The following is a 27,429-nucleotide window of genomic DNA, read 5'->3' on the forward strand; positions in this document are numbered from 1 at the left end:
ACACAAGCAAAATAATACTGGACCCTGTTTGTATTTCACCCTGAGGAAGCATATGGAGAAAGCGGAAAGAGTGATAATAAAGAACAACGAAAATTATGAAAACTTCCAGGATTAGAACCCGAGGGCAACTTGAAAAGGAAACTGAACATTTAGCTAAGAGGAAAGATGAATAAAGGGGATTTCTTCCATCTTCTTTGCAATAAGGGCAAGAGGAAATGGACTTAGATGGAAATAGGAGACTTGGGTTAATTATAAGGGAAGAATTTCCTGACTCTGTATGACTTCCACACTAGGACACAGGTCACCAGGAAAGACTAGAAAAGGACAAAGCCATCTGTATGTGTTTATGGTTTATGCAAAGCTTTCAGGAATCTGTCTAGAAACTGAATGGGGTAAAAAGCCATGTGTGCTGCCTGGGGCAGAAGTATGGCCGGGCCTCCTACAGTCCTCTTCCCATGGCTTTGAACTTTGGTAGGTCTCAATTCACCCTCACATTCCCTAAAACAGATGGAGGGAGGGGCAGGGAAGAGACTGGCTCTAAAGGAGGAAATATCTGCTGTGCGGAGTCATAAAATTCCAAGGGCATGGGAACATACACGTTATAAGGAATGGAACGTCCAAAACAAAGTGTGTGAGGGGCATGAGAGCCACATTTTATTGCTGAAAGGGGGAGATTCTCAGATCTAAGTTATTTATTGATCAGACCTTTTAAATTTACCTTCCTTATTGGCCTACATGACTACTTTCAGGGACGGACCTAGAACAGAGAAATGAAATAGAGAAAGATCCTGCAAGGTCTCCTCCCTCGTGGTTTCACGCCTGCCTGATGTTTAGTGGAAAGGATGAGGGCTTTGGAGCTAGGGAGGCCTTGGATCCAGCCCTTGCTAGTTGTGTAACCTTGGGCAAGTTACTTCGTCTTTCTGGGCCTCAGGGTCCCACCTACAAAAGGGAGAAACATAATGCCTATTCCATAATGCCCTCCTCCAAAGGGATATTGTGATTGTTAAATGAGTGCCTGAACACAAAGCACAGTACCTGGCTCATCAAAAGCATTTAATAAATGTTTGTTTCCTTTGACACCACCACAGGCTTTCAGGATTTAAAATGGGAATTGCATGACTAGCCTGGAAGGGCTGGGTTGTCTGACTAGAGCTTCCCCTGACTCTCTTCCAAACCCGCCCCTCTAGCTACAGACCTCCACAGCTCCTCTCCCACACCTCTCCCAGCTGTCCAAGGGCCTCAGATGTGGCTTGGGGCTGTGTGGTTGGTCTCTGATGAACCAAGAGTAGATAAGGCTCTCTAGTCTGTGGCAAATGGTCAGGACAGTAAGTGCCAACGTAAACATGCAGCTAGTGGGAAAACAGATGCTGCCAGCTCTCAACATCCTGCATTCCCTCCTTGCTCTCCATAGAAAAGGCATGGAAAACATGCCTCTTGAGAAGGATAAAGAGCAGGGGATTCCCACAATCATACAAGCCCCATACTCTGGAGAAGAAAGCCCTACATGTCACCCTCTGTATAGGGAGACTGGTTTCTGAGTTAGAGAGCAGAGGTGGTAGAATCAGGATGTAATGGCGACCAGCTGTCATTAGCTGGGCCCTTTCTGTTTAATTCAAATATAAAACTAAAACTTTAAGAGGGCTGAAATAATAGAGCTCAAATTTCTCTCAAAGCCATGAGGCCTTTAAAAACAATTCGTTATGAGCTGCTGAGGTTAAAAAGATAGTGCAAGCTAATATACCTAGGAAGGACAATTGCCAATTTATGAGATTTATGTTTTAATCTACATTTCTGTTTATAAAATCAACTGGGCATTGGCAAATGAAAATGTCCTTACACTACAAAAGATGCCTGTGAAATCAGTGGGCAAAACCTACAGACTCTCAAAGTAAGTTTTCCCTGCAACCAATCCAGGCAAAAAGGCCAGAAAAGGCAGGCTTCCCTCCAAGACTAAGCTATGGAAAAGATTGCTTTTAAAATGTTTTCTAACAAGCAATGCCTACAGTGAAATTGGAGAGCGTTTATAGATGAGATTGAGGTGGCTTATTAAATTGGAAATTGTGGGGGGAAAAAACCGTAATGGCTCACATTTATATAGTGCTTACTAAATGCCAGGCAGGATTCAAATCGTTTTATATAAGCCAAGTCATTTAATCCTCTCAACAATCTAATGAGGTAGGTGCAATCATCTTCCCCATTTTACAGATGAGAAAAGTAAGGCAGAGAGAGGTTAAGACATGTGTCCAGGGTCAAACAACCAATATATGACAGAGACCTAGGCAGTCTGGCCCCAAAGTCTAGGGGAGAATGAAGATGGGATAACAAGGGTGTTTGTTGTCTAAGTGACTTCCTAAAAGAAAGGAGCCTAACAGAGTTAGACTAATACCGACACATATGTAGTACCCCAAAATGTACATGACACTTTCACATACAGAGGGTGACCAAAAAAAATGTATACACATTTTAAGAAAGGAAAAAAACTGTATTAAAATTGTAATACTCAACATACACCGACAACAAAAGATGACTATAAGTCATGTGTATGCATTCTTTTCGGCACCCCTGGTATATTAACTGAATCAACCTCCAAAACAACAGAGGAGGAAACTGAAGCCCAGGGTGGCTCAAATGACTTGCTTGCTCACTTTTACACAGCTTGTAAGTAAAAGTCAAGGCCAGAATTTAAACCTATGGGTTTTAACTCCAAGTCCCAAGATTTTTCTAGAGTGTGTTCACGTGGAAAATCTGTCTCTTTGATGAAGAAGGATGGATCAAGCCATCAGAACTGATGAAAATCTCTTAGGCTGGTCAACTTCCTTTACTCTGATTCTATATTTACTTAGCAACTGCCTAAATCTAATTCTCTCGCTCAAGTGGGTTTACCTTCAAGGAAGATAACATACAGTCCCAGCTTTCAGAATTATCTGTTCCACTGTAAATTAATGAATTAGAATTCTGGTCTACGAATTAGCTTCCTGTGAGTTGTTAGGGGAATCACTTCACCAGAGCTTGGTTACTCTTGAGTGACAGGATAAAATTAAATTTGTAAACCTACAATGTTTAAGGCTGACTGAGGACCACCAAGGGATGTTCTCCATATCCCAGCCTAAAAACAGCTTTTCTAGCTCATTACTGAATGAATGATTCTCATTTCACAACCCATGGGGAAAAAATATTAAAAGCAAAGAAGCCCCTTAAAATCCTTTCTGTCCTTGGCACCACCTGAAATTTATGACCGAGACTGAGTAGAGAACCCAGAAGAATGCTTGGGGAGTTTGTAAAAAGAGAAATACTTAACTAATTGCAGTCTGCAAGACTATCATACAGTAGAGTGTAGTGGAGGATCTCAAAATAAAATATGCACATGACTATCCAGTTTTAATTCCATAGGCCACAGGCATTTGAAGGAGCCCCAAAGGCCAACCACTCACCTGATACATGGCTTGTGTCCACATTTCTACCAAACCTCTGCTTAAATACTTTCAGGGATAGGAAACCACTACCTCCGGAGGAAGCCCATTCCACTGCCAGTTGTTCTGACAGTAGCAAAATTCCTTACATGAGCTGAATGAACTTTGTCTCCTGAGAGCTCCCTGAATGCTCCCTCTTTACATCCTTTGATGCCAAATAACACCTCAGGTTACAGCTTTAATGCTGTTATCATGTCCACATCAAAGTTTCCTTCTGTGGGCTAAACTTCTCCCAGTTTAGTAGCATGGTATAATGAAAGAACTATGCAGTTGGATGAAATGGATTCAATTCCCAGTTCTGGCTCTTTCTCTACTGTGTGTTCTTGGATATGTCCACCTCTTTGGTCTCAAGTTCCTCATCTGCCAAATGGGATAATGCCCACTTCACAGAAAGTACAGTGCCTGGAATCTAATGGGCCCTCAGTAAATGGTAGTACCCTTTCTTCTACCAGTTCCTTCAAATTTTCCATATATGGCATGGCTTTACCCTCACCAAGTTCACCACTGTCTTCTAAACCTGGTTTTTCATTTCATACTAGGTTTTCCCTAAACACTTTCCTCTCATGGAAATGCTCATCAAAGCATAAGGCCTTACTTAAACAATTGAGCTTGAGGTTGCACATACAAACTAAAGTAGGTTGATTACTGTGTTTTCCCTTCTGTGGCAGTTGTCCAGCATCAGGCTTTCCTCCCAAGAGCATATTAGCATATATTTACATTTAACCTCTGTATTCACAAATCCCTAGGGACTGGGTTTAGGAGCAGAGTTATGAAGGGAGAGATGATGTTACCTAAAAGGGTCACAGTAGTAAGGGTCGTGGTGGGGCTTGAAGAAATCACAGCCAAAGAGCGCTTATGAAAGAGACATGAGCTTGTAAATGTTAGAAAGATTTGAGCACAGAGTACTTGCCAAAGCGTCAAAGCTGGGCACTGGTGATGGTCGGTACTCCCTCTAGAAACAGAATATGACTGGGTCAGAATAACCAGCCTGAACACTCCCAGCCCTGCCAGGCGAGGCTAGATCATCTGCCTCCAACTAGTATGACGTCCTTGGGCAGATCCCTGATCTTCTCAGCCGGGAGTTGCATCATCTGTGAAATGAGGGGGTTGAGGAAGGTCTCTTAACAAGGGTGAACATTTTGTGAGTCCATATTCTCAAGAGAGAATAACGCCTCGCATATTAAACAAACATTTCTGACTCAGAGGTAGACCTCTTCCCTTGTGTTTTTAAACTTCCTGTTAATCTGCATAAAGGGTCTTTTCTACTCATCAGCTGATCTATCTTCTGCTAATTTCTCACTGAGACTCTCATCCTCAAGACATAGAGACTTAATTCCCTTTCACATACTCTGGTGCTCAACCTTCTCCCCTGGCCAGTGTAAAAGTCTCAGGCACATTGTGAAATATCAGGCCCTGGAAAAATCATTTCCCAGAGAAAAAAGTTTTGTGTCACATTAAAATAGTCTATGATACCAAAAGATTGAGGGGGGTGATCTAATGGCCAATAGAGAGGGTATGGCTCAGAATCGTGTGATGTGGTCATACGAGTATAAAGGAATCTGGTGCCTCCATAATTATAAATCAAGGAATATTTAATGAGCAGCTCTGTCCCAGACTTAGCTGGGCACCTTGGAGAATACTGCAAGTTAGCCCTGCCTAGGAGGTGCTTACAATCTAGCCAACTAGAAAACGAGACTACAATACATAAAAGACGTACAAAACAATGTATGTTGCTATAATACCTTATGGATGTTAGAAGAATTTTGAGAACATGGATGGGACTGGAGAGGAGAGCACTCTAGGTGGGCACTGGGTGACAGAGCAGGGGTCTCTCCTTGGGCAGGAAGTGAGGTTGAAGAAGCTTGAGGACTCAGCCCAGCCTGTGCATAGCCTCATCTCCTTCCTAGGGGAGGATAATAGCTCAATGAAAAGTTAGCAGTCCCTAGACGTTTGCTACGTATAATAATAGAAACAATGGTATCTTGTATCTTCCATAGTTCGATGCCGTCTCAAGGCATTGTCTCAAGTAGTATCGTGCTTTATAAGTGAGAAAAGGCAACAGCCAATGGGGATAGAGCCATTCCTAGAAGCCAATCTCAAGCAGCCCCTGCCCCTTTTGGACATCTACTTTGTTTAAGAGAATGTGAGCATTGTCTATTGTGCACACGTCTAAACACAGGGCACTCTTATTACTCCCCTATCCACTAATCTTTCCTTACTGATGGGGGTGGAGAGGGTGTGGGATCCTTAACAGCACTGGACAGCAAATTTGAAAGCATAACTTGTTCGTTTTTAAACAAGGACCAGCCAGTTGGACCACAGAGTGGGTGTTTCCATGCAAATTCCAGCACTTTCAAGTTGCTCCATGAACTAAGCCCAGCCAGGACAGCGAGCCATGGATTTTAAAATTTATTTTCTTTTTTTTTTTTTCAGCCAGCTCTTTGATTAGGTCTAGAGAGGGACTCAATTAGCATCATGGAAACACAGAGCAGATTTCAGAAAGGAAAGGTCAGCTGCAAGCCCTAGCGTTTGCTATCAGCCATCTGCCAAGCAGGAAGTGCTACTCAGATCTATTTTTAATCATCATTCCTACGCAAGGGCTCCTGGGAGAATGCAGAGGCCAGCCTTATTCCAAGACAAACATTTAATCGCTACCTTTATGTACACATTTTAAAATAGCCTCTGGACACTCGAGACATATATTCTGGGTACCAGCCTATACACAGAGGCCTGGTTCTGTCACTTTGCCACCATCTACAGAGTTATCTTTGGAGGCCGTGGCTGGGGACCTCTTCTTGGGGAAATTACCTGAGATTGTTTGGAATATCGACTAACTGCACCCACACAACATAATAATCCCTATAACCAGGTTCCTAGTGTTTGCTTTGGTTGCAAGTGGCAGGAAAGAGAGGAGAAGAAGAAGAAATTCGTTCCCCAAAGCAGTGAGACTGGCAGAGCTAACTGTACAAACTTCCTGGTCACTCCCATTTTTATTTTAAGCACTTATACAATTCAGAAAGGTAAATTAAAACCAGTTCATCCAGCAGTAAATTGGTTACTCAAAATATGGATTGGCTAAAGAAAGGAGAAAGGGTTCACCTCGCTGTGCAGGGGCCCAGCCTGGGCTGTGGCTGGTCCACCCAGGCGCGAGAACACTGTGTCCACTGGTTCCTTCCCCCTCCTGACTCACAGCAGCACTCACGTCTCATTTCCCCCCAGCCCAAGGAATGAAACATCCCTGCGAAGTCTGGACAGGGAGTCTGGCATAGCCATGGCAGATTATGCAGAAACAGAGCCTGGCTCAGGAGCCCCTGCATTCTCCCAGCCCACACGCTGAATACAGAGTTTCCTTGTCTCTTGACACTTGCAAACTCCAATTTCTACCCTAAGGTAAAGCCTAAGCGTATGTCCAATTGTGGCTCACCGCCAAGTGGAGTTCCACCTGCCAATCAAGGACTGGGGCCAGGCAGCTAGCCACCATCCCAGTCAAACGCAATGCTGGGGAGCTGTAGGACCCACTGTGCCCCATGACAAAGGGATAAAGGGGTCTGCTCCAGGTTTTACCCACCTCTCTACCCTCCCTCTTCCCTCTTCTTAGAAGCTTATCTGTCAGTGAGCAGGGATGGGAAAGCTAAGCTGAAAGGGCACCTTGGCTATGGGCTCTTTGCCTGAGGATGTGAAATAAGAGACTGGGTATTTGGGGCAACTTAACACCAGCAGGAGCCCCGCCAGAGGGCCAGGGAGGAAGGGACTGAATAGTCAGACATGTGCTTCACAGGAGCTCTAACTCCCCTCTGGGGGAGGGGGAGACCTGGAATCTCGCCCTCAGTGCGCGGAACTCTGCTCTAGTCAGCTGGGCACACATATCTATTAAAAAAAAAGGCCACTGCACAGGGTCACTCCTCCTGACCCAGTTGGACCACAAATTAATTAGGGTTCTGAGCCCTGCTGACTCTTCTTTCTGGTTTTAGGAGCAAAGGGAGTTAATCAGTAAACATCTTAAGAAAGAATAACTTTTCTTCTGCCCCTGCTGAGGGTCACCTGTGCTCTTCTTCCATTCCATCTCATTTGCCATGGCTCTATGGGTCAGGAAATGCTACTTTAAAAAAACAAAAAAACCCTACAGATCCAGAGGAAATCTGGGGTTCCATGTTTGGTCCAAGTGCAAAACCCCAGGAACAGGGAGTCACACAGAGATTTAGGAGCCAGGCAGACAGCCTGGGAAGGACCAGGAAAGGGGACTGGGCTGGGTTCCTCTGCTAATTCAGAGCAAGAACTAGACCGTGTGGTAGAATACTTAGGGGTTCTAACCAAAATTCTCTCTGGGTTGGTATGAGGCAAAAGATGTGAGTCAAATTTTAAAAAAGTACCCAGTACAGTGCCTGGCATTTAGTAAATGTTTGGTAAAATGATAACTATTGTCATCATTATTAGAAGAATGTCTCCAAAGAACTGTTTCCTTTTTCAAACAAATGTTAGTCAAAACCAGCCTTTGGGCCTCCAGGGAGTGGAAAGGGCTAGATGGTTGATAGTGGATGGTAGGGACAGCATGTGTAGCTATTTTCCAAGTACTGAGAACATTTGTCCTAGAGCAGTGGCTCTCAATATTAGTATTAGCTGCATCAGAGTCTCAGGGGGAGAGGAGGGATGCTTGTTAAAAACACAGATCTCGGGCCGGCCCGGTGGCTCAGGCGGTTAGAGCTCCATGTGCCTGACTCCAAAGGCTGACGGTTCGATTCCCACATGGCCCAGTGGGCTCTCAACCACAAGGTTGCCAGTTCAATTCCTCAAGTCCCGCAAGGGATGGTGGGCCCGCCCCCTGCAACTAAGATTGAACATGGTACCTTGAGCTGAGCTGCCACTGAGCTCCCAGATGGCTCAGTTGGTTGGAGCACATCCTCTCAGCCACAGGGTTGCCGGTTCGACTCCCGCACGGGATGGTGGGCTGCGCCCCCTGCAACTAACAACAGCAACTGGACCTGGAGCTGAGCTGCACCCTCCACAACTGAGATTGAAAGGACAACAACTTGAAGCTGAATGGCACCCTCCACAACTAAGATTGAAAGGACAGCAACTTGACTTGGAAAAAAGTCCTGGAAGTACACACTGCTCCCCTTCCCCAATAAAATCTTTAAAAAAAAACAAACAAACAGATCTCCAGTAGGGCTGGGATTAGGGTGAGGCCAGCCAGAAAGCTAGAACACAACATTTAAGGAGGCACTCACTCTGAGGTGCTGCCTTTGCACTTGCACATTCCTAAGAGTGCGTGCCTCCTTAAATCTTATGTCCTAGGTGACTTGTTTCATTCATCTAGTCAGGGCCCTAATTCCTAGTCACACTCAGACCTACCAATAGGAATCCGTGTGGGTAGGACCTGGGGATCAGCCTTTTCATCCCAGGTTATTTTGAAGTGCTGTTAGATTTGGGAATCACTGCCCAAGAAGCCCCATCTTCTAATGCCAGTTTCAGTTATTCTCAGGCAGGCTCTAAAATACATGAAGACTGCAGAAGCCACTTATTCCCCACCGCCCTTCACTGTGCCCTGTCCCAAACCTCAAAGCTACATACACCAAAAGCCATCTAAATTCTGCAACTCAGTTCTCCCTTTATTGTGAAGAAAAACCCGTACATGTGGAGTTGCAACTGCCAGCTAATGATGACTCAGTGAGCCTCAAGAAGCCAGGAGGGTCACACGAGAGGGAGTAACTGGCCCAGCAAACCAGGGGACCCAGGTCCTGGGGAACTCTGAAAGGCCCTCTTCTCAGAACTAAGGGTGCTTGGTGGAGAGATCAATGATTTATCTGGTTGCTGTTTAGCTGAAGTCTTCACCAGCAAGGGACTGGTTATTAATTACAGCCACTGGCTTAATTATCATGCTTATTAACTTTATACATTATCAACATTCCTTTTCACACAAAGCTCGTGGATATACAGTTTATAGAAGCTGGAGAGAAGCTGAGTCCAATCTGAATCAAATGCTTAACCCCTTGCTTAAGCCTTTTAATGGCTCCCCATAGCACACAGAATTAAGTCTGAACTCCTCACCTGGGACTCTGCACCCACTCTCCACACCCCCACACTGCCGCATCCACCCCGACCTCCGATTCCCTCTCACATGCCCTTTCCATCTCTTACCTGTGGCTCCCTAGGTTTGATCTCCTCTAGAATGTTTCTCTGCCACTATGAGGAATGCACTTCCCTTTCTTATTCACTTAGTAGTAGACACCCATCCTGCTCTTTGCCCCCACAGCATCCTGAACAATCACCTGCTCAAAGCCTGTGTTTCACTACATCTTATGTGTCTTCCCTGCTAGATCATAAGCTACTTAAGGCCAAGAATTTTGCTGCATCTATTTCTATATCCCCAGTGCTTCATATAGTACTCAATATATGCTGAATAGTCAGAGAGGTTCAGTGACATACCCAGTGCTACAGGGAACAGTGAATGGCAGAGCCAGACCTACCCTGTTTCCCCGAAAATAAGACCTAGCCGGACAATCAGCTCTAATGTGTCTTTTGGAGCAAAAATTAATATAAGACCCGGTCTTATATTATATATTAATTATATCATATAAGAACTGGTCTTATATTATAGTAAAATAAGACCGGGTCTTATATTAATTTTTGCTCCAAAAGACGCATTAGAGTTGACTGTCCGGTTAGGTCTTATTTTCAGGGAAACAGGGTAGAGCAGAGGTAGCTTATATCTTCATTCAGGGCTTTAAAAATGGTACCGCTGACTCTCCATCAGCAGGGCCCCACATTGTTTCCCCATTAGAGTGCTAAGACTGTATGAAACTATACGCACTGTTTGGCTTGGTCACCTTGTAACCTTTGGTGGGAACCTGTGGGTGCTAAATGGCTAGGGATGAAGTTTGGCCTATGGAGTGGAATTTTTGTAGCTCTATTGACACCAGACTGTCAATTACACCTAGTCAGTGATCATAGTGCATCAACTCCTACGCCATTCATACCTGTTGATTTGGGATTCCTCCTAGAATTGCACAAAACCCATTTCTCCAACACTCATTCTAACTATCTAGCCTCAGGGTCAGCAAATAATACACAAGGGGCAAATTGGGCTTCTTGCCTGTTTTGTAAATAAAGTTTTACTGGAACACAGCCATGCTCATTTGTTTATGCATTCTCTATGGCTGCAGAATTGACTGATTGAGACCATATGGCCAGAAAAGACTAAAATATTTACTATCTGGCCTTTGCAGAAAAGTTTTGCCGACTCCTGATCTAGCTGAAGGAACCAGGGAAATTAAGACTTCAAACAGTGCCTTCATCTACCAAGAGACTGGCTGCCCCCACTCTGGAAGTTAGTGCACCAACTGGCTTTTGCATGATGTCATTTTTTATTTTTTTTTAGCACTAGTTATAGGCCAGGGATCCAGGAGGAGATTTGGCTTGAGGGAGACACACAAGGGCCTAAAACACCTAGCACAGGGCCTGGAATATAATGCTGATCAAGAAATATTTATTGAATAAACAAACAAACAAAAGCATGGGAAATTGGCCAGTTTGTGCCCAGAACAAAAGTCCACCCTCTCTCCTGTCAGTTTCAAGGTGACCAGTTGCACAGGTGCCTAGCAGCAGCCTGGTGACCTAGATTTGTCAGACCATATCTTATCAGCTTTCCTTCCTGGTGTATTTACTCAGCACCTGCCCCCACAGTGCCCCGGGCAGACTGGCCTGTAGTTTTTACAGAGGAGACAGACAGGGAGGAGTTCTCCTCCCCCATAAATATACAGGGACTTACAGCTTAAGGAGCTGCAGGAAGTCTGGTTTCTCTTGCTTCCTCTCTCCTCAGGTTTCCTGGGTAAATTTTTCCAGGGTGAACCTTGAAAGACTCTTCAGAGCCCTACTTGTCATTTGGAACAATTGGCATTAAAAAGGGAGGAGCCAGCTAAGGAAGTAAACAAAGCAGCCACCACTCAAGGGTGCGAGGCCTGGTCCTGAGAACAGACATTCCTCCAAAGACAATCAGAGAACAGCGGGTTTCATTCACTGGCCACCTTGAACTGCAAGCGACCAGCTGGCAGTTTTACTAGGCGGGGCTAGCCCAGGTTGACATGACAGGAGAGGACAGGGAGAGTCAGGGAAAAAGCTGTACACATTTGGGTGTCTCATGAAAATCAGGCAAATAGGATGGAAAGCAATATGGAAATGATGGCTTCTCAACTGCCTCAAATGACCCTGGGTACCAGGCTCAGGATGGAGAGCTCCACTTCTACTGCCACCAGCTGCTCCTTCACACAGTGGGCTTTCCAGTAACCAAAGGGTACTGGGTACAAGCTGGGTGAGAGTAAGGCATACATCTGTTTGCCACTGTATCCCCAATACCTAACTTATAAGAAGAGCTGGCTAAATGTAGAACAAATGATAGAACTTAGTGCAGGAGGGTTCACTCTGGGAACTTTTGTGTTGGCAAGGAAATGCTTTTCTGTCCCCTCCTTTATCAGCTGGCGAGTTGAAGTTACAGTGAAATGTTCTTAATGGAACCAGCCCTACCTGGGAAGAAAGAGTTCCTTGGCCCCAAAAGATAGATAATTTAACTTTTGACAATTGTTAGTAGCCCCTTCAAAGACCCAAAGGTGCTGGGAAGGAGGGGGCGGGGAGCACAGGGCCACCTGCTCTGCTTCTTGACATCACTGTGGTCTGGAGGGAGGGAGTTTGTGGACTGATTAGATGTTGTTTTTAGCAGCAGCTGGCGGAGCTGTCTCCTCCTCTCCTCCCCCTCCTTCCCTGAGTCACTGTCCAGCCACCAGAACAGGGGAAACAGAGCACTAAAGCTCTCTAAGGCCTGGCAACCCTGACCTGAGACAATACTCTGGGTCACCAGGTCAAACCCTCCCCTCAGCAACAGGTTCAGTGCTTTGGAAACAATGGCATTGGAGATTCTTTTCTGGTTCTGTTTTTTTTTAAAGATAAGGAAAATGGCTTCTTTCAAAGGAAGCTCACCCCACCCCCACCGTGAACCATCAGAGTGAACCAAACTGACAAACAGCTCTTAGCTACTGCTCCAATACTCAGGCCAGGAATTCTCTTCCAGCTGCCTGGACTGCTGTTGTCACAGTACTTTGAGGTCTCTGTAACCAGTTGATGTGTGGTCAGAGGCAAAATAACCACCTGACAGAATAGAAGGGAAGGGGGCAGGGGCAGATTTTTCCATTTAAATTCTAGAGAGGCTTCATACCTGCTTTCAGGCAAGGCCCCAAGAGAGCGAGGTGGAGGCTGCTGCTGTGATTTAATTACCTCCGGAGACCAGCCGGTCCTTTTGGAATCATAAGGAACAAACAAGAGACTCAAGATCACAGAGGCCTCAGAAGACCAGCTATAGAGCTAAAGGGCAAAAGCTGAGTGTCTCCAAAAGGACAGAAGGAGCAAATATACCAGGACAGTTAATGGGTGCCAGGACCTAGTTATGTTTGGGTGTCGATTTCTGTTTTATTTTGCTTCATGAATAGTCATAGATAACAATGGCTACCAGCATTTATTGAATACTTACTATATGTCGGATACTGTAATAAGAACTTTATATTGATTACAGCATTTAATTGCCACAAAAATCCTTTCGAGTATCTATCTAATTATTAATACTAGTCTCATTTTCCCAATAAGCATGTTAAGACACAGAGGGGTTACTTAACTTACATGACTACTAAGTGAAGAAGCCAGGATTTGAACCCAGTGAATGTTCTGACTCATAGGTTATAGTTCACCTCTAAGTTACGGTGCCTCAGATCACCTTTTGCTGCTATATTAGAATCAGAAAATGAGGGAGGTGATGGAACTTTTAAGGTCAGTTTAATCTAATGCCTCATTTGGAAGGATGAAGAGAAAGGAGAGCAAGAGAGAACAGTCTTGCCCAAGATCACACAGCTTGCTACTTTCATTCTCCCAGCTGTCAGCCCTCTCCCCCAGGGCTGCCTCCAGCATTTACAAGCACCCGCTATGTGCAAGGCTCTTATGTGCAAGGCTGTAGGCGGTGTGGCAGGGAGGAGGTGGCAAAGTACAAAGTCAAGAGGCAGTCAGTTTCTCTGGGCCTTGGTTTCCTGATCTGTAAACCAAGGCGTCAACTAGAAAACCCAGGTTCAAAGGCCCCTCCAGCTCTAATGTTCTGAGAGCCTGTGACTCCAGGTTATTAGAATCTTGTTAGGAAACAAGACAATTATACATAAAAAGTGCATGTAACCACAATAACACAGACCATATTATTACAAGACAGTCATTATCCAGGCAATGAGTTCTACAGACGTTCCATGGAGGGAGAGAATTCTATAGTCCAGAAGATACCCTAGAAAAAACTTAAGCTGGTCTTCAAGAATGGGTAGAAACTGAACAGAGAAAGAAAGAAGGATCCTCCAGGCAAAGGAAATGATTGGAGGGAAGACAGGTAGGATTTATCACCACTATTACTGAGAGAGACCAGAAAATAGTCGAGGCCAAGAGGAGCTACCTCGGTCAAGCTGTGTAAAGAGGGCACAGACCTATCTAAAGCTGTATCCCGTATGACTTCTTGGTAACCTATGGCCTTAGACAAGTTGCTTCATCCCCACCTTGAAAGGATATTATAAATTAAGTGATGGGGTAAGGAAAATGTCTAAAGAAGTTTCTAGCACATAGTAAATGTTCAATAAATAGTAGTTAATAGCAGCAATGTAGATTTTCATACTTTGTTAAATGATGGCACCAATACAACCTCATCTGTACCATTCTTCTTCCCTCCACTGTGAGCCGTTCATTCCCATGTACCCCAAAGATGCAGGAATCATGCTGGCTTCATCTTCCTATCCCTAGCCCCAGACTAGGGCCTAGCATGTTGTTTGAAACACACACACACACACATTATTGAACTGAACAATCAGTGTATGACAGTGGATTCTGCTCAGGCCCCAAAATACAAGCAGCCAAACCAGTAATGGTGCAACTTTACCACTCTAGAGATGGAGGGGGTACCAATGCTCAACCAGAAACACAAGGGAAGAGGTCCTATACCCACTTCTTGCTTCCCAGAGAGAACACCCTTTTGAAAAGAGTTTCTTTGGAATTTGACTAGGGACACAAGCTTCCATCACTAGCGTCCTTACTGAATGCTGAGACACTAATGTACAAACCAATCTTATGACAGGAACCTTACAGGCCTTTGCAAACCTCAGAGTTAAATTTTCAGGGTACACTTCATAGCTCAAGTCAACATTTCCTTTTGGTATTTAAAGCAACCACATAGAAATGATCACATTTGAGCAGATCCGTGTACTCCAGCTGCCTACTGTCTTCAGCAAAAAAAACAGACAATTCACCAGGCTCGGTCCCCGGCAGCTCCTTTGATAATAAATTAGTGAGCAATTCTACTTGTGCCCAGATTAATTTCCACAGGGAACAAGCATTACTGTCGAATAAGTCTGCCTCCCATCCAAAGAGTATGACTTCCTGAATTCAGTTCCTCTTGTTCATGGCTATACATGAGAGAATTTTTCTTTTAAATCCCAGAATGCTTGTGTTTCTTTTCTAAGCGGTAGTCAGTAAGTATTCACTGCAGGATCACCACACATGCCCGGACACCTTCAGACCACTGCAATGTGTATGCACTAGTTTCTCCATTTCCAGTCTCTTCTGCAGTCTAACTACCACCCCACAACAACATTCACCGTCTCAAAGCAAAGCTCTCATCATGTCGTTAGGTACTCAAAGGTCTTCAGTAGCACCCAACAGCCAGCAGGAAAAAGTCCAAACTTCTATTCTTCCAACAACCTGGCTTCAACCTATCCTTTCAATCTGTTGGCACACAGTTCCTCAATATCTAACCCCAAAGAACGGCTGCTCTTTGCACACTTCCTGCCTCTACTTCGCTGTTGACGCTGCCCTATCTACTGGCCCCACTCCATCCATGTTTACCTGTCTAGGTTCTTGCTTCAAGACACATCTCAATGTCACTTCTACCAAGTCTTCCCAGATCTTCAGTTTCTAGACAGATAGATCTTAAAGGTTTTTTTTAATTATTATTATTAAAGTTTATTGTGGTGACAATTGTTAGTAAAGTTACATAGATTTCAGGAATATAATGCTGTATTACATCATCTATAAATCCCATAGTGTGTTCACCACCCAAAGTCAGTTCTCCTTCCATCACCATATATTTGATCCCTTAAAGGTTTTTTTGACCAACAACCCTTCTGAGAACCTGATGAAAGCTGGGGAACCCTCCCTAGAAAAATATACACACATACAGATTAAACATACAATTTCAGGGATCCCTTAAAGCCAGTCCATGGACTCCAGATTAAGACCCCCCTGCGATCTGTCTCTGTCTTCGAGTACTAAGTCATTCACTCAGATATTCACTGAAAATCTACCAGTCTCTAGGAGCTGTGCCAGGTGCTAGAGACACAAAGAAGTACCACAAGCATCTCCTCAGGAAGTTCACATGCATCATTAGATATGCATCATTACACAGTGATAACTGCTTTCAGATAAATATATGGTGAAGTACAAAGGGATGAGTTCAAGGGATGAGTTATGAACCTATGAACTCTGCAACTAGAATCAAAGTTCCTTGAGGAAAAAAATCCTTAAGGGTGGTATCAAAGTATCTAGTACAGTGCTATACACACACGCAGAATATGTGGTTAGTTTCTGCACAATTATAGGATAGAACCAGTGAGACAAAAGAGCAAGTATATAGGCCCACTGCCACCACCCACATATCCCACAGGCCTCTGAGATCCAGTTATGGCCGTCTCATCGTGGAAGAATAATGCCATACAAATTATCCCAGCCTAATTTATGGCTGATCTCTGCCTGAAGTAATTCAATCTCTGTCCCTACAGGGGTCATGCCGTAAGATATTATATTTTATAAGCTCCAGATGGTTTCTTTTCACACACACACACACACACTGTAATCTAATGACATCCCTCTGTCTGGAGATTTTCTGTACAGACTTCGTTCACCTGTCACCCCTTCCTGGGTGGTCAACAGATAGCTCTTTTGCACTCCAGAATTAATATTTTGTTGATAGGAGATTAGGACTTTCAAAGGCCAAATAGTTGTGGAAAAGTAGTAAGTAATGTTAGGTTAGATATGTGATTTTTATTTACAGAAGCAAAATTGATTGAATGTGTTTTTAAACTGGCTTATTGACTTATGTTGGAACTCTTCCACAATTTATCACTTCTGCCTTTTCTGTACCTCAGAAATGCTCTTTAGGAAAACACTGACAAACATTCAACAATGGTTTACAAACATGGCAAAAGCAACAAAGACACCTACTGTGTTGCTGAAAGCTCATCAATCACTGTGGTCAAAGCCCGGGTCCCACTATTTCGAAAACAAAACGTTCACTTTTTATGATCGACATTTATAGATGTATATGCAACCTGGTTTCTCTCGTCTTACTGGGATAGCAGTACTAATTTTATTCAATTACAGTTTTTGTAAAAATCATTGGCATATATCCATTGAATAACAAAAATCCTTCAATAAAATTAGAATTCAAAATATAATTTTCAAGTTAGAGAAGCTCACAGAATGATCTAAGTCACACATCTTATTGTACATGTACTTGATGACTTATTCTGTTTGATGTGACCTAGCAGTCACTAACACTACTGATATAATCCAAAGCTCACTATAACAAGAAGAAATGAGTAGATTTTTAAAACTTCTATTCCTGTATTTATGTTTTACACAAAATTCGCAGGACCTAAATAATTGCATTAATAATCTGGAGTTGTTTTTACATGGTTTTTTAATTTTTTAATTTTTTTTTTTTAAGGAGGGCGCAGCTCACAGTGACCCATGCGGGGATTGAACCGGTAACCTTGGTGCTACCAGCACCGCACTCTAACAAACTGAGCTAACCGGCCACCCCGAGAGTTGGTTTTATTGTACATTAAAGACAAGGTGGTTCGTGGTAGAAACAAATCCCTGACAGGTAGAGTAGACAGGATGGGACAGATCTCTGTACTTCCATACTGGCACCCCCTCCATGTCCACTACCTCTACGCTACTGTGTTGGGGGTACAAGTCTTGATGCAAATCGCTGGTGTAGAACACTAGTGCTCAGAAGCAGAGGTAGGAAACGCTGGGCAGAATGGGCCTCTCAGCAGCTACTAGATCAATACAGGGCTTCAGAACATTTTCTTCCCTGCCATTTTTCTCAAAGCAATGCTTCATCTAATGTGTAGGCAAGAAGGGAAAACCAAAATGCCACCACTGTAAACCCAATGGAACCCCACAAATAAAAGAACCTACCTCCTAAAACCGTCCCACCTGAGAAGGAGGCCCAAGTCTTGAAAACAAGACAAACCAGAGCTCTTCACACAAAACGCAGTTGAGGGGTGTGAAGCAGAGATGCCTGGCTCTGAGGCTGTCACCTCAGGCTGATCGTTGAGTTGCCCATGGCCTGTTTCCTCAGGAATAGGGGCTGGGCGAGATGATCTGCAATTCTGGGAATTCTATTATTTGTCCACACACGATAATCTGACCTGAAGGTTTGACATAGTAGTAAACAGTTTTGTTTTTTGTGGGGGGCGAGTAAAAGATTTCTTTCTGTCACCTTCACTGGACTCCCACTCTACAGACTCCTATAAACACCTTCCTTCCAAGAACCCAGCACACTAGAGCAACCTGTCTTGGAGTGGAGCCACTATCCCTAAAGTGGGATCGTGATAGATTAATGCAATTCACCAATCCCAAATGGGCTCCTCCAAGATGCCATCAAAAAGTCAGCAGGCGGGAGGGCAGGTAAGAATGACAGACAGGAATTTTCATGGAAATGCTTTGTGAAGATGTAGGTTTCTGTAATAGGATCCACTGAAATGAGCATTTAGCTTGTTCTCACTCAGGGCAACTGTTCCAATTGAAACTACCATTATTTTACAAAACTAAGGTATATTTTTATCCTGGGGCTTGCACCATTGGGTAAGAAACAACAGTATGAGCAATTCCTCATGCCAACACAAAATACCTCTGCCTGAAAACACTCCAGTACTGAGACCATAACTCCCCCAAGAAGAAATCGGAGGAGACTCAACACATTCCCTAGATAGTTCTGTCATCAATTCAAAGAGTTCCTCACCTCCCCCCCACCCCCATCCTACAGAGCAAGTGCTGTCACGCTTCTGCAGACATGTACAACTTTCCTGTCGATTTCTTCTACTGCCTTTGTCTCTTACAGTCAACTCCTATGTTCCAGGTTCTAAAGTGAAACTTTTTGGCCTAAACTAAATTTGCTTGGCTAAACTAAATCCCCTCCACCTCAACCCCTGCCTTTTCTTTTCTTTTTTTTTTCTTTCTTTCTTTTTTGGACAGCAAGGCCAAGAGAAGCAAAGAGACTACTTTATACTCACATATAGCTTTGATTTGCAAACCACCCACATATCTATGATCTCATCCAGCCTCATAACAACCCAATGAGGTAAACCTGCTCCCCTCCCCCCGCCAAATAAGGTACACCTACCGCATAGGGCTGTTATGGGGATGGCATATAGTAAGCACACAAGTGCTGGCTGCTAGGCATTAGACACAGCAAATATTATTGCACTGATTTTATTTAGCTAGAAACTGAGAATCAGAGGTTGGACAGTTGATTCCCAGCAACCAGGCCTCTAGGAAATCTAGAGCACGTTGAGAAGGTGGAATGCTTAGTGCAGGATTCTTTCCACCACCATTTCAATACAGACCCTAATTGTTTTAAGTCTTCACAATCACACATTTCCATGTGGGCTTAGCACTCTGATAGGAAGGGAGCCTGAAATCCTGATTCTATCCTCCAGTTCTCTGCTAGCCACATACTCAGAGCTTCAGTTCTCTGGACCTTTGTGTTGCCTTCCTTCTCCATTAAGGAAGGCAGACTCGGGGTTTTTTTTTTTTTTTTTTTTTTTTTTTTTGGAGGGGGGTTGGTTTTTTTCTGTTAGACCAAACAATGGAATGTCAAGCTTCCAGATGAAAGGCTCTATTACAAGTACAAAGTATCATTTAATTACACTGCTGCTCCAGTTATCTGCTTCCCAGCTCCTAACTCCCACTGGGCGGATTCTGAAACCACATAGGAGATTATGTCAAGAGGGAAGAACAGGAGAAACATTCTCTCCCTGAACTTTCTTAAATGGAAGAGAGAAACAAAATGAAAAGAAAGGCCCATTTTCCAAGGAGGGGGCTGTGGCAATGATCTTTCCGTTAAGTAGACCTGCATAAGAATCTATAGATTTCATGCCGGGGGTGGCTTTGGAGTGAAATAAAAGAATCTTTGTACAATGCCAGCCATAGTTCCCTCAGTCTTTCCCCACAGCCAGGCATTTAACCCAACTCTTTAAATCATCGAGCTCTAATGCACCCCATCTGTGCACCGGTTGTAGCCAATGAAATTGAAGCCTGTGTTGACTTTGGCCTGGATTTGTGACTAAGCCTTTCTGCCCCAAAGGGGGCAGGAAGGAGGACATGAAGCCAACAAAGTCTTTTTTGCTCATCATTTGTCTTCTCCCAAGGCTCACGCTCCATCCATCCGTTTATTTGACCACTTACTGAGCTCTTGCCATGGGTCAGGTTCTGAGCCAGAGATACAAAGCTAGTAGGAAAAGGCCCCAGGTGGAAAAAAGGATGTGTAAGAGCTCCTGGGAAAGAGGAAGAAGGTGAAGAAAGAGGGCTGCTCTTGGCTGAGGCACAGAGGCCTGAAATTCCCCTATCTGTATATTCAGGGAATACTGCTTAGTTCCAAGTGGTTGAAATATAAAGCAAGGGAACTGACAGGAGACTTACCGTGTTTCCCCAAAAATAAGACCTAATCAGAAAATAAGCCCTAGCATGATTTTTCAGGATGACATCCCCTGAACAGAAGCCCCAATGCTTTTTTTTGGAGCAAAAATTAATATAAGACCCGGTCTTATTTTCGGGGAAACACTGTAACTAAAAAAAACGGCTCTGTCAGATCACCAAGACCCTGTACACCAAGCCAAAGAGAGAAGACACAGTACTTTCAAAGGTCATTACCATCTTCTTATATTCACTTCGACCCATCTTACAAGGCCAAGCTCAAATACCACCTCTTCCAGAAATCCTTCTTGAACATGCTCAAAGTAATTGCTCTCTCTCCTTTGAGCCTCTGACTTGAGTTCTTGGATATCTTTTATGAGTCTCAATTTCTCTATCCATATAAAAAATGACTAACATCGCCTACCTTAAAGGTTTATGAGGGTTAAGTGAGATAACAGCTGTAAAGTGTCAAGTAGCAGAGTTCTTAGTATAGAGAAGGTGCTAAAATACATTTTATTAGTACCTCAATTTCTTATGATACATAGCACACTTCTTTCTGATACTAAAAAAAATGTCTTGGCTTCTACTTTCTCTGGAGACTTTCAGAAATAGGACAACTCACATTTTCCCTCCAAGCTTGCAGGCACCCTTCCAAAGCAAAGAGGACTAACTCCCGTCTTCCCTCACTGACGGAGCCTCTCCACTTCCAAACTTGCAGACTCAAGGGGTTCTCAAAAGATCCAAGGAATCTGAGACAAGATGAGTTAGGTGATAGAGAAGGAAGCTATAGGCTGGCTGGAACATAAATAGCACAAAGGAGAGTAACAGAGGGGAACGTGGGCCAGATGCCAGGACTCTGAGGGCTCCAGGGTTCAAGCTCTATGGTAACCTGAGACCCTGGAAGCAGAGTAAAAGGAGGAGGTCCATCCTCAGTCCTGGTTTAAGAATCCCCAGTACCACAGATGTGGTGGTTCAGGCAGCCTTCCTCACTTCCTGTCAAAGCAGCCAGCTGGATGGGGCTGTTCTGTAACTGTGGATCCTGCATTCTTCTCTGGCTGCGGCTACCAAGCCAGAGGCAGGGAAAGTGATGCCACCTTTTCTAGCAGTTCTTGTAAAGGGATCAAGAACACTCTTTTTCCTTTTTTTTTCTTTTTTTTTTTAAACTTAGTCTGGGTCTGCATAAAGGTTTGACTGTTTCTTTTTTTTACCTTGAATGGCAGGTAGCACAGGTTCTGAGGAAGCAGGCTTTTTAAAGGGAAAAGTCCCCCATGATCTTTCTCCTTTTCATGAAGCCTAGTAAAACCTGTTTCTCCTCTCCTGGGAATTTAGGGCCAGGAAGGCGATAGCTCCCCTGAGACTGCTCCCTAAGGAGCCAGTTCCTGGATTGCATAACTGGGATGTTGGGTTTATTTCTTCTTCTTTTTTTTTAAATAATTCCCCTGCCCCAACTTCAGGAAGCAGTTGCCAAGGCTCCTCCGGGAAAATAGGGTTCCATTTTTTCTTGATTGTGATCAAATGTCTTGCTATTTTAGAAGCCCTAGAGGTCCTCACAAGCCAGTGAATGAGGTCTTCACCAAGCCACTTTTGGTCCTCGCCAAGGGCCGCCCATTTTAGTAATTCAACAGTCTCATAACCTTCTCTAGGGCTTGGAAGGCAATACCCTCCTTATCTCAGCTAAAAACCCCTGCTACAAGACATCTTGGCCCCATCATCTTTCTGAAAACTCACTTTTCAGGTAGGCAGTACTCTCCACAGTGTTCACCTGCCAACCTAAGCCAAGCAAGCCAACCTAAGCCTCCAATCCCTCCTCAACGCCTCTCCTTTCCGGCCTGCGAGCCGCTATCCCACAGCCTCCGACAGGATGACGTCTAATTTCCAAAATAACAAAGAGAACTAGTACAATCTCTCTCCAACTCAAGAGCTGTTTCTCGGTTGAATGAGACAGCCCTGTGGGTCAGCCCTCCCTGTACAGAAGATGGAGTACAGATATCCCCGGCTCTCTGGGAGAGCTTGTGCACCTCTGCAACCTTAGGGGCAGGCCATGCCCTCCCCCATGGTAGGCAAGGAAGACCTGCAAGGAACCTGTACCTTCGAAATGAGTTCATCATGATTGGCCAAGTGGGCTCTGCAGTGAATGCAGCTGTAGGTCCGGTGGCAGGAGGGCAGATAGGCCTGGAAAGTCTTGGATCTTGTCATCTTCACCATTGGCGCTGTTGAGCGTGGAGTGAACTCTGGGGCAGCCCACGAGGCACTCCCACAGGATGGGTCGCACGGGAAACACCGGAAGACACAGGTAAAGGCCGTGGTTTGGCAGGGGGTGGGTGTGGGGCAGGCTCCACACACTGGTGATGTCTTCGGAGGAAGGAGCCTCAAGCAGAGGTCTAGGGCTGGTTCTCAGCAGCCTGCAGTGCCAAGATAAGGGGAGTAGCATTAGCTGACGGAGCTGGGCTTCCTACAAAGCAAGTAGAGTCCAGCTGCCACCAAGAGGGCAACACGTCCAGGATAAAATGACCCCCTTTTCCTGCACTGTGTCAAGATGCCCAATGAAGAAGAAACCACTAGAGGTACCAGTATTGCTACTTCTCTAGAGTTGGAGGTTCAATATCAACTCAGGGCTCTCAGCAGTCCCTAGGTACCCTTCACCAACATCCAGCAAACGGGCACGATCACCATTCCTTGGGAGTTCTAGAAATGGCCAGATTAAAGATGTGCTAACTATAGCCCCCACGAGAGGACTCCTAAACCCCCGCTACTCTCCTGAGCCAACTAAGATAAACGGCTAAAGGAAAAGAAATTCGGCCTCTAGAGAGTCACTACATCAACAGCCACATACGGAGTTCTCATCCATTTCCAGATGCCGGCAATCCTCCAAAACTTGAAATCCCCACCTGCAGAGACAATAAACCCCACACCATCCTTTACCACCCTTTACTTGTAGATTAAGCATGGGATACAAAGGATCAAGTTCCCAACCAGCAGGGTCCCTTGTGGCTCTTTCGGGAGAAGTGGTTCCAATACTTTGTCCAGAAGTAGACGCTCTGTATTTGTTTGTTTGTGTGTGTGTTTGTTTTGTTGAAAAATCAAGTGAATGAATGAAACCAATGGCATAATCAGACTCCCATATCTAAAATTCACTAGGAGAGTGAATTTTACCAGAATTTCTCCTCAACCCTCAAACTTCCCATTAATCATCCGACAGTACCAAACAGTTCTCCTACCAGAACCTCAGCTCTTTTATTCTATCGGGAACCAAGGACACTGAGAAAGTGAGGTAACTCTCGGGATATGTCCAAGTAAAGGTCTGACGGCAAAGCCCCAAGATCTACGACTCACTCTGCTTCTCAGAGTCAACTACCTGAGGCTTCTGGACCCGCCTATTCCCTGGCCTTCACTAGCGGGGTGGTGTTTCCACTTGCCTACCTCCGAGGAGAGCCAGACTGTTAATTAACACCTGCTGTGCTGTGAAGATAAAATTATTTAGAGAGATGGGGGAGGAACACAAACAAAACCAACCTTCCTTGCTGGATTATGTCTGGGATCCATATGGATGTCTAGAGAAAGCCCGCAAATCACAGTTCTCTTTTCCTTCTAAACCTCACGGGAACCAAATCTTCCAAAGGGAAGCTGCCCTTATCCCTCACTTCCTTCCCCCACAGCAATCACTGCAGGCCACTCTACCCCTGGGACTCTATCTATCTTCCTGAGCGGCCCACACCACTGCCCAGCACCAGGCTGAAGGACAACAGCGTTCACTGCCCCTTATCCTTCATGTCCCTTTTGCAGCCCTGAGCCAAGCAGGCTCCACATCAGGGGGGACCAATTCTACATGAGACGTCCAACTGTTGGAGAAATTCAGACTTCCAGGGGCATAATGTCTTCCCTGCTCAGTCTATTTTTAAAGATGTAAAATCAGGTTAAACTGAACATTACAGAAATACTTCCATATGGAGGTGAGAATTAATTTCCCCAGCTTTGCCTTGGAGTTAGGCCTGGCCATAAAGATACATGATCCCTTGGATCCAGAGACCTTTCATCTCACCCCGGGGATATTCTGGGAGTGGGTAAGGTGAGTGGTCAAAACAAAAGCCCACAGGAGACCAATGCTGTTGGGTATTGCAGCATTACAGGTGGTAGAAAGAGCCATGTACCCAACTTGGGCTTTTCTGTACTTTCCAATACTCCTGCTGTTGCACTCTCAGGAAAAACAGTATCTGCAGGAAAGGAAGGGGTGGTAGGTCAGGGTAAGGAATCGAAAAGACAGGCAGAGGAAGCAAGCAGGGAGGCCGGCCGCTTCTGAAGTCCACAACTTTAGCTGCCCAGTGGGGAGCACCAGGAGCACCGGCCCCTTCAGTCTTATATAAACACTGAGGGAAGAAAAGGAAACAATGAGCCCTGGCTGCCAGTCTGGGTTTACAGAGCAGCCACAGAGTCTGTTTTCTTATACATGCAGCCGGCTTCTAAATTATGCATTTCCCCAGAGCAGAATTATTTCTTCTCTCACTTCTCTTCTGTAGGAAACCCAAAAAAAAGTTTGCAGGCAGGGGTTTCTGGTTATGCTCAGCTTCAAATCTGAATCCCGAAACTTATACAAAGCTACCTTCTGAGCAATAAGCATTTATAGTCTGTATTAAATGTGAGTATGTCACATACAAACACATACCCATGCACCCACATTCATTGCACACCATAGCTCTGAACTTAAAAAAACAAGAGAAAAATCGACCACATAAACAATATGCCTGGTGCTAGAAAAACTCTGGAGAGCCTCGACAGAAGGCATTACTTTTTGCTGCTCCAGTCACTCTGCCTTCTTGCTTTCATAGGAATTCACAAGCGTCCAAAAGCTGACTCCTTCCCCAAGAAGGAAAGGAAAAGTGGCTTGCTGAAATATGAATCTTGTTCAACTGGTACAGGGCAAACAAGAGGGAATGAGAGGGAGTGAGTTGAAAGCAAGGTGAAGTAGGCTCAGGAAAGGGTCCTTGTGCCTGAGAAGAAAGAAGAGAGTAGGCTGAGTGAGAAAAAAATGAGAAGTAGGGACCAAAAAATAATCACCTGTTACTGGCTTCTTCCCTCTTGTGGGAAAATTTTAAAAACTGCTTCTGTGAATTGGGTTTGTAGGAAAGAAGACAAAATAGAAGAATTTTTTTTTTTTTAAAGAAATTGAGGGTATGGGGCCGCAGGCTCCATGGGGCTTCATAAGTTCACCAACTCATTGCACATATTGTGAAGTCCAAATTGATTTCCAATAATAATCAAATGAGCTCAATATTTAAAAGCCTCAGGGCACATGCACAAATTAAACACCATTTTAAGTGAAGTGATAATCCATCACAGTAGAAATTAAAGAAAGATTTGCTACCATCCCCAGCCACCTCCCGCTGACCAGAATGGAAAGAAAAGATGTGAACTATTATGATTAAAAATAAAGACCTTAAATACACCACTCTGAGAGTCAGATGCATGGGAGCACTCTCCAAACCTGCCAGCCCACCTGACAGGCCTACTTTCCAAGGAGCCACAACAGCATCTGGGACTCAAAACAGAACTTTTTGAGTGTCCCCAGGATGGAGGGGTAAGAGATATGAATTCTTCAGGTAAGCCATGAAGGAACTCAATGAATAATGTGGGAAGCAAGACTGTACTGCCACACACAGAGCCACAGAAACTGAGAAGGTGGAACCCACTCGGGGGAAGTAACACCTCCAGCCACAGCATGGGACCAACCTTAGGTGGGCCTCTGTTTTTGGGGGGTGTTTTGGTAGAGGATAGGCAGAGACTGCCTAGAAAAGAAGTGGGCTCTGGAATCACAAACCAGTTCTATTCCTTTCTAGCTGAGTGATTTTTGGCAAATTATTCAACCACTCTGACCCTCAGCTTCCCTAACTTTAACAACAACAACCTACATAGGATTATGAGGATTAGATGAGATGATGTAAGGGCATACACAGGGCTGGCACACAGCCCTGGCAGGCCCCTAAGCCCCTGTCCTACCCTCTGCATTTCAGCCCGTATTGTCTATTTAAAAAGCAGATTTGACCACGTCACCATTCTCATTGCCTTCGGAAAGGCAATATGGGGTAGCAGTTAAAATGACAGGCTCTGTGACCAGACTCAGGGATTTTGAATCCCAGTTCTATCATTTACTAGCTGTGTGACCTTGGACAAGTTACTTAACCTCTCTGGATCTCGCTTTCCTCATTAAAAAATAGGAATAATATCTTCCTCGTGGGACTCTTGTGCAGATTAACTACTACATATAAAGTACTCAACACATGCGTCTGGCTGGCATGTAGTAAATATACAACAAATTCTAAGTGTGTATTACTGAAAACCATCGACCCCCATAAATGAAAACTGACACCTATAAATGGCTTCAGATTCATCTCTACCACCTCATGCTCTGTACTCTCCTTATTGAACTGACATTTAAGGGTCAACCATGTGTCAAGAACTCTCTTAAGTGCTCAGATTTGGCAACCAAACTCTTTGTAGTCCCTCCTAATACACCACATGTATTTCCACCCTTGCAAGATTTCGTGGATGCCATTCCCTCAGCCTGACACACCCTTCCCACCACTGCTCACCATGCCCTGGCGTCTCTTAAGACTCAGCTCAAATGTCACCTCAGCACCTGGGCTTATTGGCGCCTCCTCTGCGCTCACCTCTGTCTTAACACTTACCCTGCTGAAATTGAAATTATCCTTTCCTGCCTCTACTAGAGGTAAGCTTCAAGAGTAGGGACTGCGTTTTAATAACTTTTGCACCCCCTGAACTCAGCAGCACAGGACACACCGTAGAGGCCGTCACTTACCTGAACTCCCACTGCTTCGCATCTGGCTGATGACTAGACTGGTCCACCCATTGTGTGGGTGGCAGGCATGACTGGGGCCCCTCCCTTCTCCCAGTAATGAGGCAGGAGGCAACGTTACTCTGGGTCTTCAGGCCCAGACCCTTCTCCACTCAGACCCTGTGCTGAGATGCCCAGAACTATGGTTCATCTGGGCTATGGGTGAATTTTTAAGTCCTGGGTATTAATTAAAGGCCTGTCATTGGCACTGATGCCCATTCTTTGCATTTGCAGGGTCTAGGTTAAATATGTGAATAGCTGTGGGGGTAACAACTGAACACACTTCCAACTTTTCCATCATTTACTTATTGTAGGAACTCTTAGAAAGCCTAAAGAAGGCTGTATGCTAGC

The 27,429-nt window shown here is 44.6% G+C and overlaps 1 protein-coding gene across 3 annotated transcripts in view; it reads right to left on the reverse strand.

Moving 5' to 3' along the window:
- YPEL2 (yippee like 2) overlaps positions 1–27,429 on the reverse strand; it is a 57,957-nt gene that overhangs the window by 16,986 nt on the left and 13,542 nt on the right. For 2 of the 3 annotated variants that reach the window (XM_019736355.3, XM_074320472.2), the window contains exon 2: positions 22,320–22,633. In XM_019736355.3, the coding sequence (XP_019591914.1) occupies positions 22,320–22,436 (117 nt within the window). In that variant the 5' untranslated portion in view covers positions 22,437–22,633. Of the gene's footprint in view, positions 1–5,212; positions 5,374–22,319; positions 22,634–27,429 lie in introns of all 3 variants that reach the window. The other variant, XR_012492313.2, reaches the window with a different exon arrangement.

This window comes from Rhinolophus sinicus, chromosome 12 (genome assembly GCF_057876585.1).
Source record: "Rhinolophus sinicus isolate RSI-liver-muscle chromosome 12, RSI-T2T, whole genome shotgun sequence".
Taxonomy (NCBI): domain Eukaryota; kingdom Metazoa; phylum Chordata; class Mammalia; order Chiroptera; family Rhinolophidae; genus Rhinolophus; species Rhinolophus sinicus.